Genomic DNA, 19,208 nt, shown 5'->3' on the forward strand with positions numbered 1-19,208 from the left:
AGCAGTGTTAATTTTGTTGACTAAAACATTTTAGTCTACTAACTTAATACCATTTTAGTCGACTAAAATAGGACTAAAACTAAAAAAATTGAGATTACTAAAATAGGACTAAAACTAAAATGTCATTTTAGTCAAAAGACTTAGGCCCCATACACACGATAGAATCCATCCGCTGAAAAATCCCAGCGAATGGGTTTCAGCGGATAGATCCTATGGTGTGTACACTCCAGCGGATGTTTCCGCAGATATTTATCCCCTGGGATGGATTTCCAGCGGATAAATATTTGATGACATGCTATCAAATCTATCTGGTCTGTACAGACTCACCGGATCCATCCGTCCGAAGGGATCCCCCGCATGCGTCGTAATGATTCGACGCATGCGTGGAATTCCTTATATGACAGCGTCGCGCACGTCGCCGCGTCATAATCGCGGCGACGGCGCGACACGTCATCGCCAGAGGATTTCGGCACGGATTTCGATTCGATGGTGAGTACACTCCATCGCATGGAAATCCGCGCAAATCCTCAAGAGGATTTATCCGCGGATACGGTCCGCTGGACCGTATCCTCGGATAAATCCTCTCGTGTGTATGGGGCCCAAGACTGAATTGAAATTTGATGTCAAAATTAACACTGGTCTGTAGTGCATGTTCATACCTCAATACAATAAATAATAACATATTCGATTTTTTACTCCAGCAGTATATAAAGAGTTTGAAAATTGTAGAGAAATGCTTAACTAATGCATTACAATTTAGCTAGACCCATTAGATTTTAGATGAACAAAATGAGTTTTAGTCGACTAAAATGTACTGGAGATTTTAGTCCTGGAGATTTAGTCGACTAAATACGACTAAAACTAAAACAATTGCAGAAGACTAAAATAAGACTAAAACTAAAATGACATTTTAGTCCTAAGACTAAAACTAAATCGAAATTTGCTGCCAAAATTAACACTGCCTGTCAGTGCTCAGACTATACGCCGCACAGTGCATCAAATTGGTCTACATGGCTTTTGTCCCAGATGCACAAGAAAGCTTGCAAACAGTTTGCTGAAGACAAGCTGACTAAGGACATGGATTACTGGAACCATGTCCTGTGGTCTGATGAGACCAAGATAATCTTATTTGGTTCAGATGGTGTCAAGCGTGTGTGGCAGCAACCAGGTGAGGAGTACAAAGACAAGTGTGTTTTGCCTGCAGTCAAGGTGGGTGGAAGTGTCATGGTCTGGGGCTGCACGAGTGCTTCCGGCACTGGGGAGCTACAGTTGATTGAGGGAACCATGAAGGCCAATATGTACTGTGACATACTGAAGCAAAGCATGAATCCCTCTCTTCGGAGACTGGGCCGCAGGGCAGTTTTCCAACATAACGACCCCAAACACACCTCCAAGATGACCACTGCCTTCCTAAAGAAGCTGAGGGTAAAGGTGATGGACTGGCCAAGCATGTCTCCAGACCTAAACCCTATTGAGCATCTGTGAGGCATCCTCAAATGGAAGGTGAAGGAGTGCAAGGTCTCTAACATCCACCAGCTCTGTGATGTTGTCATGGAGGAGTGGAAGTGGACCCCAGCGGCAACCTGTGAAGCTCTGGTGAACTCCATGCCCAAGACTATTAGTGGCCGGGTATCATGATCAGTAATTGGCTGTGTCCAGTGGACACAGCCAGTTACAGATAGCAAGCAGTTCTGGGTGGACATATGGATACATTGACCGGGCAGGAACTGGCTGAGTTTACGTTTACCACATGCATGCACGATGCGTTGGAAGGGATAAATGCATACCCATCTGGCAGAGAAGATAATGAGCAAAATGACACTATCAAAGTCCTGAGTTTCTTTAGGTTGTGGATCCCAAATGGAATGTCTTTGACGGGGTTGTTTCTAAATTTCAGAATTTCCAAATGTTTTAGTCTGTATACCTGAAACATAAATTAATTACAATGTTTACTGCAGGTCATTTATTTTCAGTTAGGAGGTGAAGAAAAATATTTTCCAATTACTTGTAAAATAAAATGCATTTTTTAATATTCCTTTGTATATTACTGTGAAAAAATTATGCTATGTATATATATACTGTACTATATTAGAGCTGCACAATTCTGGCTAAAAATAGGAAATCACGCTTAGAATAAAGATCACGAATCTCTCACAATTAGGGTAAAAAAAAATTCACATTATACAAAAAAATTGTCTAACTTTACTGTTTAGTGTTTTTTAATTCATTAAGGTGTATTTTCTCCCAAAAAAATACATTTGAAAGACTGCTGTGCAAATACAGTGTGACGTAAAATATTGCAACAACCAACATTGTATTCTCTAGGGTCTCTGCTAAAATATATATATATATATATATATATATATATATATATATATATATATATATATATTGTTTGGGGGGGGGGGGTTTGGAGTAATTTTCTAGCAATAAATACTGATTTTAACCTCCCTGGCGGTATGTTTATTTCAGATTTTAGCGGTACCATTATTTTGCATGGAAATTTGGCGTTTTATATTGTAGGCCTGTAATTCTTAGAAATAACTCACTTAAATCTGTCAAAACAAGAGTCTAGTAGACATCCTGGGTATAATAAAATTTGAAACACAAAATCATAAATTATAATGCAATAAATAAATATAAATAATTATAACAAATAATATAATAATAATAATAAAAATCATTACTTTTAATTTTTTGATGACGAATTTCCCCACAAATCACTATCGCTCAATTCTGCAAGTGATTATAATTTATTATCGCTGTTTTCTAGCTGCTCTTAAACCACATTTGACATAAAGGGACACTTTTGGTTGCTATGGACAATCTCCAGTTTCCAGGCAGAAAGAACAGTTTTTATTTTATAAAAGTGCATGTAGGACACAGGACAGACCACTAGGGACAAGGGGGGTGTGTATTTTTTTACATACAGTACTGTAATCTATAAGATTACAGTATACTTCATTTATTGTGTTTATTTCCTTTTTTAAATTTGGCGCCAATCTCCGCCCCCTGTGCGTCGTAACGTCGCAGGGAACAGAGCTCGGCGGCACTCGGCACTGTGAATTGAGTGAGGAGGACACAACTCGCTCACACAGCGCGGCAGCATCGCAGGATCCAGGGACAAGGTAAGTAACTTATATAGAGAAAAGGGTAGTGCTGTGCTGTAAATAGGGAATGGGGTACAAGTGTAGAGGAAGTGTAGCAAATCCTTATATGTAAAAAGATACAGTCTGACTAGTGATCAAAATGACAATGTGAAAAAATATTGACATCAAAATTAACATGCTACAGTGCAGCTAATCCAGCTGGCAAAAGTAGGATAATAAAACGTGGCAGTGCTAGTATCATACAGTGTAATACAATAATAATTGGTGTACTGTTAACCAATGGGGTGTACAGCGTGCATAACACAACACATAACTTGTGCCTGTGGACTCTGCGAGGCGATCCCGAGTCTGGCTCGGGGTTACCGCTTTTAGTCCTGAAATTCCACACCAAGCCAGACTCGGGAATACTGCCAGGGGGTTTAACTTGTAAGCAGCAAGTGTCAGAAAAAGGTTTAGTCTTTAAGTGGTTAAACTGGCCTCATTTACAGACTGAAGTTCATTCCTTTGATCTAAGAACGAAATGTTACTTTGTTTATAATTATCAGCGATGTAGAGATAAACTTGCCAGGCTGCCTGATTTTTTTTTGGTCAGCTGTCAGAAGTGAGCAGAGAACTTTGCACTTGTTACATAGAATCGGGAAATGCTGTTTTAAGTTCGGGAAGGGAATAGAATCTTAACGATTAATCGTACAGCTCTAATACATACACACCGAAAAAGAAAACCCTGTCATTTTTTTATTTAAAAAATAAAAATAAAACAAATAACCCTGTCATGAAAACTAAACTGGCCAAAAGGAGAAGGTAAATACTTACCTCTCCTGCAGATCATCTATCAAAGTCTGCTAAGAAAGCAATACTTTCAGGACTGTTCATCTGGTCCTCTCACCGATATAGTGAAGAAACCCATTGCAGCCAAGCAAGTCAGTGAAGTAAATTATCCTAATCTCTCTCTCTCTGTGGATCCTGGACTTGATTTACTAGAGAAGAAGAGCATGTTTACTTTGCTTGGTGAATTTTCTGTTAGATAAGTGAAAATTCAGCTTGAAAAGAATACCCAACCACATGTAAGGAAGAAAAAAATAAATAAAAATTTCTTGCACATAGTTGGATGATTAAAGTTAGAAAACTTTCTTTATTCACTAAGCTACATGAAAATTCACTTTACAAAGTGAACATTCTCTACTCTTTTGGAAAATCAACCCATGATTTCAATCAGAGAGACAGTCTGAAAGGAAGCAGCTACTGCACTGTCTTCTCTCTGTCTTTATCAAAACTGGAGCAGACAGAATCTTGAGCCATTGTGAATAGTAACCAATCAGCGTGTTCAGTTAAGCTTTGAAAATGAAAGATAGAAGCTGATTGGTTGCCATGTACATCCACTTTTGATAAATTGCACTGATAATGATCTGTGATATTGTGTCACTTTGTAATAAATGCTTTTTTGTAAAATAAAATATTATGTACATAAAAAAAGTAAAAATAAAAAAATAATTAAAGTTATACATTTAAACAAATGATTTAAAACTGACCCTCAAACCATCCACTTTAAACATTCATGTATCAACGTTCTTAATTCACAACTTACCTCTGTAGGAAATTGCCAGAATTCATTAAAAGACAAGTTGAGGTAGAATAATGTCTCATATAAGGGAGTCAAATCTGGAAGTTTTGAAATAAAATAGGCCTGGTTAAAAAAAAAAAAAAATCACAGGTGTTAAACAATGTACTGTATGCAGTAGACTTTCTGCTAAGCCAGTGGTCTCCAAACTGCGGCCAGAAACCTGGATGTTGCCCTTTGCTAGCCTTTATTCAGGTCTTGGGGCACTATTCCTCCCACTGATTTGAGGCACTATTTCTAACACTGACACCAACAGTGGGGCATCATTTCTCCAACTGACACCAATGATGGGGCACTATACCTCCCACTATTATCACTGTTCCTCCCAGTGATACCAATGATGAAGCACTATTCCTCCCACTGATACCAATGATGGGGCACTATTCCTCCCACTGATACAAATGATGGGGCACTATTACTCCCACTGATACCAATGATGGGGCACTATTCCTCCCAGAAATACCAATGATAGGTAGAGCTGCACGATTAATCGCTAAAGAATCAGATTGCGATTCTTCCCCCCTGCTCACAGCTGTCTAAAAAATGTTTTAAAAAATCCAGGCAGCCTGCCAAGTTTAGGAGATAAAGAGATACAATGTAACACTTAGTCCTTTTAGATCAATTGAATGAACTTCTGTCTTTAAATGAGGGAAGTTTAACCACTTCAATACCAGGCACTTTCTGCCCAGGACAATTTTCAGCTTTCAGCGCTGTCACATTTTGAATGACACGGTCATGCAACACTGTACCCAAACTCAATTTTTATAATTTTCTTCCCATAAATAGAGCTTTTGGTGGTATTTGTTCACCTCTGCGGTTTTTATTTTTTGCTAAACAAACTAAAAAAGACCAACGATTTGTATTTTTTTTTTTAGTTTCTGTCATAAAATTTTGTTTTCCCCTTCAGTGACGGGCACTGATGAGGCAGCACTGATATGTAGAATTGATGGGCACCAATAGGCGGCACTGATATGCAGCACTGATACGCATCACTGATAGGTGGCACTGATGGGCACAAACAGGCGGCACTGATGGGCACTGACAGGCATCTGTGATGGGCACTGACAGGCAGCTGTGATGGGCACTGATAGGCGGTACTGATTGGCACTAAGAGGTGGCACTGATGATGTGGTACTGATAAGTACTGACAGGTATTACTGCTGGGCAGTGATTGGCACTGTGGTGGGCAGTGATTGGCACTGTGGTGGGCACTGGCAGAGTTTATTGTTTTTACATTGCTGGGCACTGGTTGCTAGGTGATTGGTACATTTGAGGGGGCTGTGCTGATAATCAATGTGCTGATTATCAGCACAGACCCCCCCCCCCCCCGTCAGTGAGAGCCGCCGATCAGATCTCCCTGTCAGCGCAAACCGAGGAATGCCGTTTACCGGCACTTCCTGGTTCACGTAATAAACAGCTGTAATTGGTCACAGCTGATCACATGGTAAGAAGCCTCTGACAGAGGTTTATTATCACAATCGGCGATGCGGGATGTCAGACTGGGGGTGCGCGCCGGCATGTTATCCTGCTGGAGGTCATATGACGCCCAGTCAGGATAACAGAACCACTTCCCGGCCGTCATTCTTCATACGGCTGGCGGGAAGTGGTTAAAGACTAAACCTTTTTCTGACATCTGTTGCTTACAAGTTAAAATCAGTATTTTTTGCTAGAAAGTTATTTAGAACCCCCAAACATTATATTTTTTTTTAGCAGAGAATAAAATGGCGACTGTTGCAATATTTTTCACATTATATTTGCACAGCGGTCTTTCAAACGCATTTTTTTGGGGGAAAAACAAACTTTAATGATTATATAAAAAACGAAACCGTAAAGTTAGCCCAATTTTTTTGTATAATGTGAAAGATGATGTTGTGCCGCAAGAATCGTGATCTTTATTCTAAGCAAAAAAATTGTGATTCTCATTTTGGCCAGAATCGTGCAGCTCTAATGACGGGGCACTATTCTTTCTCCTACTGACCACAGACAATATGCAACTGAACACCACACCTAAGCCATTGTTTACTCTCACTGGGACACTTTCTACCCCAATGGCCACAATCCAGCCCATCTAAAAGTCTCATAGTCAGTAAACTGGTCCTTTGTTTGGAAAGTTTTGAGACCCCTGTGCTAAACCATGGAGCAAAAATCCTTAACCTCCTTGGCGGTATCCCCGAGCGTGACTCGGGGTGGTTTTTCCATGCTATTATCGGTATCCCCGAGTAACGCTCGGGGTAGATGTGCAGAGCATGCAGCGGCGCGGCTTACCTTCTCGCTGAATCCACAGGCTTGGTTTACTTACCTTGTCCCTGGATCCAGCGATGCATCCCCGCTGTGTGAGCGAGCGGGTCCTCGCTCGATTCACAGTGTCCCTGTGTGCCGCCGATCTCCGTTCCCTGCGACTTTACGACGCACGGGGGCGGAGACCGGCGCCAAATTCAAAAAAGTAAACAAACACATTACATACAGTATACTGTAATCTTATAGATTACAGTACTGTATGTAAAAAATACACCCCCCCCCCTTGTCCCTAGTGGTCTGCCCAGTGCCCTACATGTACTTTTATATAATAAAAACTGTTCTTTCTGCCTGCAAACTGTAGATTGTCCATAGCAACCAAAAGTGTCCCTTTATGTCAAAAATTGTTTTAGAGCAGCTAGAAAACAGCGATAATAAATTATAATCACTTGCAGACAGAGGATGACGTGGTGCACGTGAGGCACGCACGCCGAGGGAGGAGCAGCCCGCGCCACGGACCGGACCTGACCTGTCCCGCTCACGGGGGATGGAAGAAGCCGGAAGACCCGAGGACGCATCAGCGGCGGCGGCCACGACGCAGAGTGGGAGTCTGCAGAGCCGCTAGACCGCCGACCGTCCGAACCGCTCTCCCCCGCTGCCCAGCTGAGACCCCCCCCCTCTCTCCTGTCCCCTCGGTTCCCTCGAGGGAGACGCCAGTCTGAGCGGTGTAGGGAGGAGAGAGCAGGAGTCGCAAATCGAGGTGGGCGCTCCTGGTTCTCGGCCCCCCTGCTGACCCCAACGCTTCTCCCGGCTACCATAAGCCCTGATCAGCACTCAGGTAATACCTTTCCTTCCGCATTTAAATGCATCGCAGATGTAGCCTGAAATAGGCAAACTGAGCAAGAGGACAACCTTGAAACCGAGGGATCGGTAAGATTGGCAGTATATTACAGCATATCACCCCTTTTTGTTTCTCATACCAGAATGCCATATGTGACTGTAAGAATTTAGAATAATCCTTTAATAACTCAAGTATTAAGTCAATAACTGTTTGAGCTAAGTTACAACTTTTTTCTATATAAATTTCTTTATCATATCAATGGCCAGCTGACTACAGGGAACCCTTCCACAATTTTTGATGGTCCCGCACAGTGAAGGGTGGTATTGCCAGGTGAAATATACCTCGGGATTTGTCGTCTGACCCCCCTCAAGTTTCTTATGCGCTGTCTTATTCAGTGAGGCATTTATTCCTAGAGTCGCATGTTTGTCTCTCCCTGAGAAATCACAGCGGGATAGGGTCAGACTATCCGAGGTTGGACTCCATGAGGATTACCTCACCCACCCTAGGTCACTGCATATAGACTCCCTACCCAGTCCGTAGGGTAACAGAATCGGATAGATGGATAACAAGGTGAATAATGCAGTGAGAGGAGAGAGCGGTGATCTTTAGGCTGTCCCTGCTGGTGCAAATCTTGGAAAGACACGTAAACACCTGCACCTACTCACTCGCATATAAATCATTACCGATTTATTTTTAACCATTGTAAACAGTCACCGAAGCACCCCTCAGTTCCTTTAACCCGGGCGGTTACCTGGGTGATTACCAACGTCAAAAGGGGCATTGCCGACCCCTCAGAGCTGAGGCCAAGGCGTAACGGAACTAAGTCCGCTAGGCTATTTTCAGCAGAGTGCTTCTCCTGGTGGGGATATAAAATCCAAGAGTGAGAAGATAGTATTAATAACCCCAAGGTGTGGCACTCTTTTACCTGTGGGCATTTCGGAGACTGGGTTCCAGAGTTCCCTTGGCACCCCGGGGGTTATACTTAGAAGGCTCAGACAGATAGCATTCTGAAAACAGAGTGTGGGCGAACTTCCCCCTCTGCTTACTACCTGCGACACAGATGACCCCTGGACTCCCTAGAACTTTAGTGTAAAACCTTTTGAAGGAGAAGTCTTCACCCCTAAGATTCGCTTTTCCCTCCCTAAAAAGCAAACCCATCATCAAAAAAAAAAAAAAAAAGGGAGGGGGGGGGGACTACCCGCTGCTCAACCTGGGGAAGCGTATTAGAGGGACTAAAAAATACAACATGAATAGATCTACAAGGGGGGCCGCCCCGAAAATCCCTAAAGATAACCCCCCCACTAGTACAATTAGACACTATATGACGCCCGATGTGAGCTCTAAAAGCCCAGGTCTGTCAAAAAAAGCGGAAAAAACCGGGACAACTAAGAAGGGAGCAGGGGGGGCGGTTACCCCAATTGCGGATACATCAATAGAATGTGAGTATGAAATCAGTCAAACGGATGACCCCAGACCGGACACTCATATCCCTACAAAGGGGGAATTAGATGGGATGCTAAAGAGACTGGAAAATGTGATAAGAGAAGAAATTAGCTCGTTGAGAAAGGATTTATTTCATATGTTGGAACGGGTTGAGGAAGTTGAAAAAAGAATGGAAAAGCAGGATCTAGAATTAAACGAACTAAAAAAACAACATCAGACTATGAAACAAAACCAGAGGTGGTTGCAATACCGCTTAGAGGACCAGGAGAACCGGGACAGAAGACAGAATCTAAGAATACGAAACATCAAGGAGGAGAAAGGTGAAGATTTGAGAAAAATTCTCAATGACCTGTTTCTCCCCCTCCTAGATAATGGCATGGAGGGCCCCCTCAAAATAGAACGGGTACACCGCGTAGGAAAGATCAGAGAGGGAGGAGGCAAATGGTATAGGGATATCATTGTGAGGTTCAGACATTCCAAAGACAAAGATGAGATCTGGTCAAAATTGAGAAGAAAGACTCCTTTATGCTACGACGGAACTGAAATTCAGATTTTTACTGACCTAGCCTGGGAGACCTTGGCCAGAAGAAGGAACCTGAAACCCCTCTTGGAACAGATGCGCCTGCTCAATGGGGGTTCCCGGCATGCCTGGTAGGCCGCAAAGAGGGGGTCTCAGCTAAGCTGATATTCCCTGAGGACTTGGAAGGGTTTTGTCGTAAACTAAATATGCCCGTGCTGGAGATCCCCGGCTGGGTTGAATAGTCGTATGACATCAACGGGTCCCTCTAGCAGTTTAGAGAAGTTAGACTTGGGGCGACAGGGGGGGATGGGAGGGGGAAGGGGGGGGACTGGAAAGGGGAGCAAGGAGGCAGGTCCGCAACCCTACCCATATAAGATCAACCCCCAGAAGATTATCCAGAGGGGGAACATGGGAGGGCGGGGTGTCGGGAGGCCCACCTCATTCACGAGAACCGACGAGTAGGGGAGACCGAGGATCTCTACGGTTCAGAGGCGATGTTTAGGCCTAGGTGGGGGGGAGGGGAGGGAGGTGGAAGGGGTGAGGGAAGGGAGGGAATAGGAAATCTGGCTCTCAGGGGATCTCTCAGAAAGATGGAGGAAATGACACAGGAATAGGAAATGGCAGATGTAAAATTTTTATCTTACAATGTGAAGGGATTAAACTCAGCCGTTAAAAGATTGAAGATTTTAGCAGAGATTGAACAATATAGAGCGGACATAGTGTATATTCAGGAAACTCACTTGACCTTAGACTCAAACATCAAGTTGTACTCCCCAAGATACCCAATCTGGTTCTATGGAGACGCCATCTCTAAACAGTCAAGGGGAGTAGCAATTGGGTTTACAAGAGAGCTTGGTTTTATTTTGGAGGCAAGGATGACAGACCCCGAAGGGAGATTCTTATTTTTAAAAGGAAAACTAGACAACACGGTCTATACTCTAGCAAACATTTATGCCCCAAACGTACACTCAACCCAATATCTAGGTAAAATCCTGGGGAAGTTGAAAGATTTTTCAGAAGGTTATATAGTTCTGATGGGAGACTTGAATTTTGCTATGAATCCGAAGGAAGATAGTACGTTCCGGGGGAGGGAGACAACAAATGTCTACCTACAAAAAATAAAGCATAAGATCCACGACAGCCAATTGGTGGATGCTTGGAGGATTTTCCATCCTAATGTACAAAATTACACATTTTTCTCTCCCCCCCACAGAACGTACTCCAGAATTGACTACATCTTGGTTGATCATAGGTTGCTGGATTCTATCATAGAGACGGACATTGGAATTATGACCGTCTCAGACCATGCCCCAATAACTATGAAAATTAAATCATCTATACAAAAGAGTCAACGGCCTGAGTGGCGTTTAGACGACAACTTGATTCGGGACGAAGGAGGGGCAAGTAGGGTAGAAGCCGAACTTAAACAATATTTTCTCTTTAATGATACAGAGGGAGTCTCTAGTGCCACCCTTTGGGAGACACACAAAGCATATATAAGAGGAATTCTAATTGCTGAGGCCGCAAAAAAAAAAAAGGGAGAAAATGCAAAATTAATACCTTGATAAAAGACATAGAGACCTTAGAACGGAAACATAAAGCTCAGGGCTCTAAAGAGACTTACCATAACCTAATTTTAAAGAGAGATGCACTCAAGGAGATTATGGAATAAGAAGCTAGGAACAAACTTAATTGTATCACGAGAGAGAGGTATATCTGGGGTAATAAACCCAGCAAGCTCCTAGCTAAAATGGCCCAAAAAAAGAAAACCAGAAATTACATTGAAAAAATCAAAAGGAAAGATGGGAACTTTGCCTATTCAACCAGAGAAATCGCGGATACATTTAAAAGTTACTACGAGGATTTATACACAATAAAACACCCAGCCTGGCAGACAGGGGAAAGAGATGCTAAGACCCGAGATTTCCTGGACAAAGCAGGATTACCCAGAATAGAGGAGATAGAAAGCTTTAACATGGACCGTCCTATAACTGAAGAAGAAATAAAAAACTTGTTGAAAAACACGACGGGCGGGAAGAGTCCCGGCCCGGACGGTTTTTCCGTCATGTACTATAAAAGATTTAGTGACATTCTGATACCGAGGATGTGTAAATATTTCAACGGGCTTGGGTCCGAATTCGAAACTAGCAAGGAAGCAATAGCCGCCACGGTTGCAATAATTTTGAAAGAGGGGAAGGATCGCTCAATCTGCTCGGGATACAGACCAATCTCCCTGCTGAATACTGACATTAAGCTTTTTGCTAAAATCCTCGCGGAGCGCCTGAAAGGGGTTATGCACCTTTTAGTGCACCCCGACCAGGTAGGTTTTGTCCCCAACAGAGAGCGCAAAGACAATAGCCTAAGGGCAATCCTCCTGCTCCAGACCATAAGGCAGAATGCGCCCCCAGGTCTATTCCTGTCGGTTGATGCTGAAAAAGCGTTCGACAGGGTAGACTGGGGGCTCATGATGAAGACCCTTACCAACATGGGGATAGGGAACAGGATGACCCGCTGGATCAAAACACTCTACCACCACCCCACCGCAAAAATTAAAATCAACGGTATGTTATCGGAGCCTTTTGAGATGAAAAATGGGACAAGACAGGGGTGCCCCCTGTCCCCCCTTCTTTTTATTCTATCTTTAGAGCCTTTATTGGCTACTATTCGAAAAGACCCAGATATCAATGGGGTCAGAGTAGGAGAGGAGGAACACAAATTGTCGGCTTTCGCCGACGATGTGTTATTTTATGTAACCAACCCGGCTAAATCCATCCCAAAGCTCTCCAAGGTATTGCAACAATATGGCGCTATTTCAAACTTCAAAATCAATGTAACTAAATCAGAAATCTTGAACATCAACCTAAATAAAAGGGAGGTAGGTCTGGTCAAGGGAATTTGTGCGTTTCCGTGGACTAAAGAACTAAAGTATCTAGGTATTAAACTGGCCAACACGGTGCAGAAGATGTACAAAATAAATTTCGTACCTCTATTAAACGAGATTAAAAATGAACTAAAAAAAACGGCAAACAAACCCATATCATGGATTGGGCGCATCAATATGTTGAAGATGGTAATAGTCCCAAAAATACTATACAAATTTTTATTAATCCCAATTGCTATCCCTCAGCAATTTCTTAGAATCCTGAATTCCCTCTTATTAAATTATGTTTGGAAAAATAAAAAGCATAGAATATCCCTCTCTATCCTTAAACAAAGAAAGTCATTCGGCGGCCTGGCAGTCCCGGACATTAAAAGCTACCACAAGGCGGCGGTTCTGTCTCGAGCTGTAGAATGGGCCCGGGGTAGGTCTGACAAAAGATGGGTACAAATTGAACAAGCTCAAATAAGCATACACTTGAATAATATTATTTGGATCCCTGCACACTATAGAGCACTCGATCACAAAGTACACGATATAACACGATATACTTTACGAATGTGGGACAGGACGCAGTTACAATTAGACGGGAAATTTAACTCCCCTCTAATGAATTTGAAAGAAAATCCCTATTTCGCACCAGGGGAATATAAAATTGGTGGAAAATGGATTAGGGGTGACACTGTTCACTTGGGCGATATTGTAAAAGAAGGCGAGATAATGCCCTATGACGATCTGAAATCCAGAACGGATTACTGGAATCTTGATAGGTGGCATTATTCACAGCTGCACCATTTTGCACGGCACCTTCACCACCCATTACGGACGAAGGAGGAGCTAACTCCACTGGAGAAGATATGTATAAATAAAAATTCAAAGGGCACTATCACTAAATTATACGGCATACTGGTTAAGATAGGTTCACGGGGAGAAGCACCCTTTCTGGAAAAATGGGAAAGGGAGCTTGGAATTTCGAGAGGTACAAACACGTTTCAGAGGATCATGCAATTAACCCATTCATCAGCAATAGACATACGAACCGCCGAAGCAAATTATAAGTGTATCTCAGGGTGGTATATCACCCCGGATAAAGAAAACAAATATAAAGCAGAACAGACCGCAGATTGCTGGCGGGGTTGCCGAGAAAGAGGTACGATGGCCCATTTATGGTGGCTATGCCCGAAAATTCAAACTTATTGGGATATAATACTAAGTCAAATAAAGATCATCACTGGCGACGAACTAAAGAAGGACCCCTGGGTAGTGCTCTTTCACTGTAGCCAAGGGGTGGTGAGAAACTATAAGCAGTCCTTACTCCCCCACTTGTTAAATGCAGCCAAGAGACTCATACCAAAAAAGTGGCAGGAGATTAAAAGCCCTCAGGTCTGGAATTGGATAGACGCAGTAGAGGAAACATTTAGGTTAGAAGAGTTAAAGGAAAGCCTCTCAGAGACGCACAGGGAGTTTAGGGAGAAATGGGAAAAATGGAAGGAATACAAAAAAACATGGAGCTATGCGGAGAGGGTCATGGGGCATTAGAAATAGGGTATAACCAAGCAGAACGAAACAACACCCATCATTTTTATAGTCATCTCCAGATCCTATTTAGGTAGTATTTACCTCTTTCCAAAAATCTAAAACCATATTCTCTTAGGTAAAGAGAGTGAGATCCCCGGGAGCCATGAGGGGAGCGGGGAGTGGGGAGGGGAGGGGGGGGACAAAAGTCGTAACTGGTCACTAGCGAACCCTAGCGGGAAAGTGATACCTATATTCTGTTTCTTTCCGCACACGACCACTGTTAAAAAAAAAAAAAAAAAAAAAAAAAGTTCAGAATATATATACCACACATGATGCAACCCACAAACAGAGACGTAAGAAGCATCAAATCATGAGCTGGTCTCTTGAACTTGGTACTAGCTGAGGTGGTAAAAAAAAAAAAAAATAATCACTTGCAGAATTGAGCGATAGAAATTTGTGGGGAAATTCGTCATAAAAAAATAAAAGTAATCACAGCGACAATTCTGCAACTGAGCAAATTTCAGTGATTTTGAGTTGATTACATTATTGAATAATTTTTATTATAATTATATTATTATTTGTTATAATTATTTATAATTATTTATTATATTATAATTTTGTTTTTAAAAAAAATTCATACCCGGGATGCCTACTAGACTCTTGTTTGGTCAGATTTAAATGAGTTATTCCTAAGAATTGCAGGCCTACAGTATAAAACGCCAAATTTTCTTGCAAATAATTGTACCGCTTTTGGTACGTAATTCCAGACAGAATCATACCGCCAGAGAGGTTAATAAACTTATCTGGATAGTACAAGAATTATTGACTGTTGATAAGTACCTTTGATTCTGACATGAACAGATAGCAACTGTGTTGTCATCTGCCACATCCACATCAGGAGAAAAATCCTTCTTTCGCAAATAAGAGCAGCATTTTCCAGTAGAATGGACAAAATCACTGGCTAATTTTCAAAGCAAGCAATCAAAGAGGTGCAGTCAAGATTTCTTTCCACAGATACATTATTGCTCTAACAGCATGCCAGACACACAGTAAGGCTACACCAAAAGAGAAAACTAGTATCAAATAGAAGTCTAATCTCAGGTTTGAGTGTATCTAAACCCAATTTAACATTGACATGGGTGCTTACAATGGTCAGCTTTTAATAATTTATGTAAAACCTTTATCCATGAGAAAAAAAAATACTGTTGCTGTAACAGCTTATAATGGGTTAGATGGATTTTGGCTTTAGGCCTCATGCACAATGGATGTTTTTACAGCTACTTCTAGGTGCGTCATTTTTTTTTTTTTTTCCTGCCTCTAAATTCTCTTACGCCGTAGGGCCTAAGGGTTAGTCTAAGTGTCCATGCACACGTAAGCTTTTATCAGCATTTAGTGGCAAGGGCTTTTAGAGGCAGAAAATTAAACCCACTGCCAGTGCGTCCAGAAGCCAGAAAAAATGCTTGACGCTTGTAAACACATGTAAACGTGTCTAAACGTGTGTTACCGTTATGCACGTTTAGCACTTGAGCATTAATTAATTTCAATGCCTAATAAATGATTATTCTGGCCAATGAAATTAATTAACACCCAAACACCTTAACGCGTTATACACTTTTACAAGTGTCAGGCATTATGCTGCTGCCAGGAGGAAAAGCTTTTAGGAGCGTTTGCAAAACATCCTGTGTGTATGAGGCCTTAATGTGTTAGTCAAATACACCCAAATCTGCTAGAGTATCTAAAGATGGTACACTAGTAGATTTTTGGACAAACATCCCTGTACGCACTTACGCCGGGGACAGATCTCCAGAATCTGACAGACAGAATGATCTCCCTGCAAGGTAAGGCAGAGTCTCCTACACTGGTACTAGAGCCACCTACCTACACAGGGAGGTATTAGAGCTGGGCCAGGTAGAAAAGAGCAGCGATACAAAGAAGCTTTGGGGGACTTAAGAGGGGATGAGGGCTGTGGAGGTGAGGAGGGAAATGTGTGCAGAGGTGGGTGATGGAGGAGAGTGGTGAACTGGTCAGAGCTGATAAGGAGTGGTGGAAATGAGATGTGGACAGCCTGTGCTGCACACTGTGCATAGCACACCCCTTAACTTTGCACTCTGTATGTGAACTCCTTAACCATGCACTCTGTACATAGTGTACCCCTAAACTCTGCACAATATACGGATTGCAACTCTGACCTCTGTACACAGTGCAACCCTGACCTCTGCACTCAGCGTACTCCTGAACTTTGTACATAGCGTACTCCTAAACTTTGCACTCTGTACACAGTGCACCCCTGAACACTTCACTCTATACGTAGCGTACTCCTGAACTCTGCACTCTGTACATAGCACACTCCTGAACTCTGCACATAGCGCACTCCTATACTCTGCACTCTGTACATAGCGTACTCCTGAACCCTGCACATAGCACACCCCCCCCAGAACTCTGCACTCTGTATATAGCTTACTCTTGAACTTTGCACTCTGCACTGTACATAGCACACCCTAAACCCTGCACTCCTGGTTCAACCAGCCTTTTGAGGGCAACCATACTGCTGATGTGGCCAGCATGAAATTAAGTTTGACACTCCTACCCTAGCTCTTCCATGCAATGCTAGCCATGTTGTAGGAGACACTGATTTTGCACACTTTTTGACACCATCCTGTCTCCTGTTTGGACTAATAGTGATGGCTATTACATTGGTGCTGACAGCTATAAGCTATTTTCTTTCTGCGATTCAACTAGTATACTGTATCTCTTTCCTTGAGCCTATAGAATACACTCTCTCACTGTAAACCGACTTCAACTTTCAACTGATGTGTGGTACTTCATTAAACAGATTTTGGTCTAGCTGAATTTAAAAATGATTTTGTGACTTTTGAAGTAGTGTAGAACTAAGATTATTATACATTTGTTTGAAGTTCTCACCTTTAGACTTAAGGCATGTCCTCCATGTACTAGACATTCAAGCATTGCAAGGTCACAGTATGTTTCCAATACTTTACTTTGATCCTTATATATGGAATCAGAATTTCTGAAATGTTGTGACTTATATAACTGATGGAGAGAATCTTCTCCTTGAAAAAAACAAAATAATATTAATCATAAAAACATTCAGAATCATACAATTAGACAGGCTACATGCAGAAACAGAGAACATGCCTCTGCATATTAGTGTTTATACAACTGTACAGTGTGTTGGGTCCTCCAATTAGTAGATAAAAATCATACAGTATATGAAAAATAAACAGAAGGCAATGTACCTAGAGCTCCTGCACTTTCTGCATCCTCCTTTATTATTGCTTGCTGCTGCTCTGCAATGTAAAATAAGCATGTTATCAGTATTTTCGATTTAAAATATTTATAGGTTACAGACACATCTGCCCCTGTATTTGTGTGACCACCAGCCACCATGGGATCCCAGGACAGCAGCTACTGAAACCGGGGGTCTGCCAGGGTAAGAAAAGACAAGCCTATGTGATTTTTCAGCCACTTTAACCACCTGTCGACCGCTTAGTGTTTCTGCACTAGGTATATGTAAAAAAAACTAAACCAAATGTTTTTTATTTATGTTCACTGAACGATTTATCGGTCATTACATGATGGCACTATCGTTTGCACTCACGACCGAACGTTCGTTTTTCGAAAGTTAGTTCGGACGATTTTTCGTGAAGTGTATTGCCAGCATTAGGCTGGGTTCAAACTGGTGCGATGTGGGAACACTGTGAATGCACTGCGGGTTCCCACATTGCACGTGACTCGCAAGATACTTCACATTACACTATGCTGGGAGTGTCAACAGAAAGTTAATGACACCCCCAAATCAGTTCACATATCGCAGTGCAAACTATCAGTTCGGACAGGAATTGGATCGCATGGGTGTGAACACCCATGCAATCTAATTTTGGTGCGGACCAAAAAAGGGTCCTGTACATAAAAGATACATTCTGACTGGTACATAAAAAATATATTTCTGGTTCTATTTGGTTATTATGATTTATTGTGTTTTGTAACGTATGTAAGTACATTACTTTTTGCCCAAGGTATAGATTTTTTTTTTAAATCAGATTATGCATTTAGGATATACTGTGAATTGAAGAAAGTGAATTACCAAGAGCAAGCTGCTGCAGGGGAACTCTTTTTGATACTTCAGGGATGTTGTGAGGCGACAACAGCACATTGTGAATCTTATCCTGTATCCTTCGCTGCAGCTTTGCAATGTTGTCTTCCATGCTGCTATAGGGCAGACTAGAGATCATTGGCTTGTTCAATAACTCTGCCAAATTTCCTGTGTGGTAAGCTGACCTTGTAATGTCATTAAAGGTAAATTCAGGAACGGACTGTTGGTAGTGGGCACCATCATTAATATGTGTCAGAACATTTACATTTTGCAATGACTGCTTGTGGCGCCTTTTTAATGGAAAATCTGCTGGCCCTGTGCGCATTAACTGTCCATGATGTATTTGCTCAGTGATAGGATATTTATGCTGTTCCTGGATACAGCTCAGTGTGCTCAGGTTTCTCCAATATACAGGGTAATCATCACTGTTTAATCTACTTGCAGCAGGTGTAGGGACTCCATGGTCACGAATCCAGTCTGTCAAAAAAAAGAAAAGAAAAAAGGAAACTATTGTTTACCCACCAATGCACTGTATTTCTTACATTTTAAAATGTCATAATCAGTGCAAATATTTTTACATCTACTTTAACTCCCATTATAACCCAGGGCAAAATACTCAGAATTACAATGTGATTAACAGCTGCAGTTTTGGCTTTCTTAGCAATAAGCTTCATACAAAGAAAACCTGTGCACTAGCTGTTCACATAAAAACTTTGTTTAGCTTTAATAATTCAACCATTTAAAATGAAAACTATAGTTGATAGTTGTGAGCATCTTAATGCCAGATAAGGTATAAGACTGGGTTTACACTGGTGCGCTGTGCGAGATCGCATGTGATTCGCACCGCGCTGCAGTGCAAATCACATGTGAGGTCCATGCAATGTGATTTCAGCCATTCAGATAGTATGGCTGATATCGCACCACATTCGGA

At 42.0% G+C, this 19,208-nt stretch overlaps 1 protein-coding gene across 1 annotated transcript in view; it reads right to left on the reverse strand.

Moving 5' to 3' along the window:
* Nucleotides 1-19,208, reverse strand: part of LRRC63 (leucine rich repeat containing 63) — a 56,260-nt gene that overhangs the window by 15,207 nt on the left and 21,845 nt on the right. Inside the window, exons 4-8 of the mRNA XM_040341258.1 lie at nucleotides 18,269-18,754; nucleotides 17,421-17,471; nucleotides 17,086-17,234; nucleotides 4,696-4,794; nucleotides 1,788-1,924 (exon numbers count right to left, since the gene is read on the reverse strand). Of these exons, the coding sequence (XP_040197192.1) occupies nucleotides 1,788-1,924; nucleotides 4,696-4,794; nucleotides 17,086-17,234; nucleotides 17,421-17,471; nucleotides 18,269-18,754 (922 nt within the window). The remainder of the gene's footprint in view (nucleotides 1-1,787; nucleotides 1,925-4,695; nucleotides 4,795-17,085; nucleotides 17,235-17,420; nucleotides 17,472-18,268; nucleotides 18,755-19,208) is intronic.

This window comes from Rana temporaria, chromosome 2, assembly GCF_905171775.1.
Source record: "Rana temporaria chromosome 2, aRanTem1.1, whole genome shotgun sequence".
Lineage (NCBI taxonomy): Eukaryota > Metazoa > Chordata > Amphibia > Anura > Ranidae > Rana > Rana temporaria.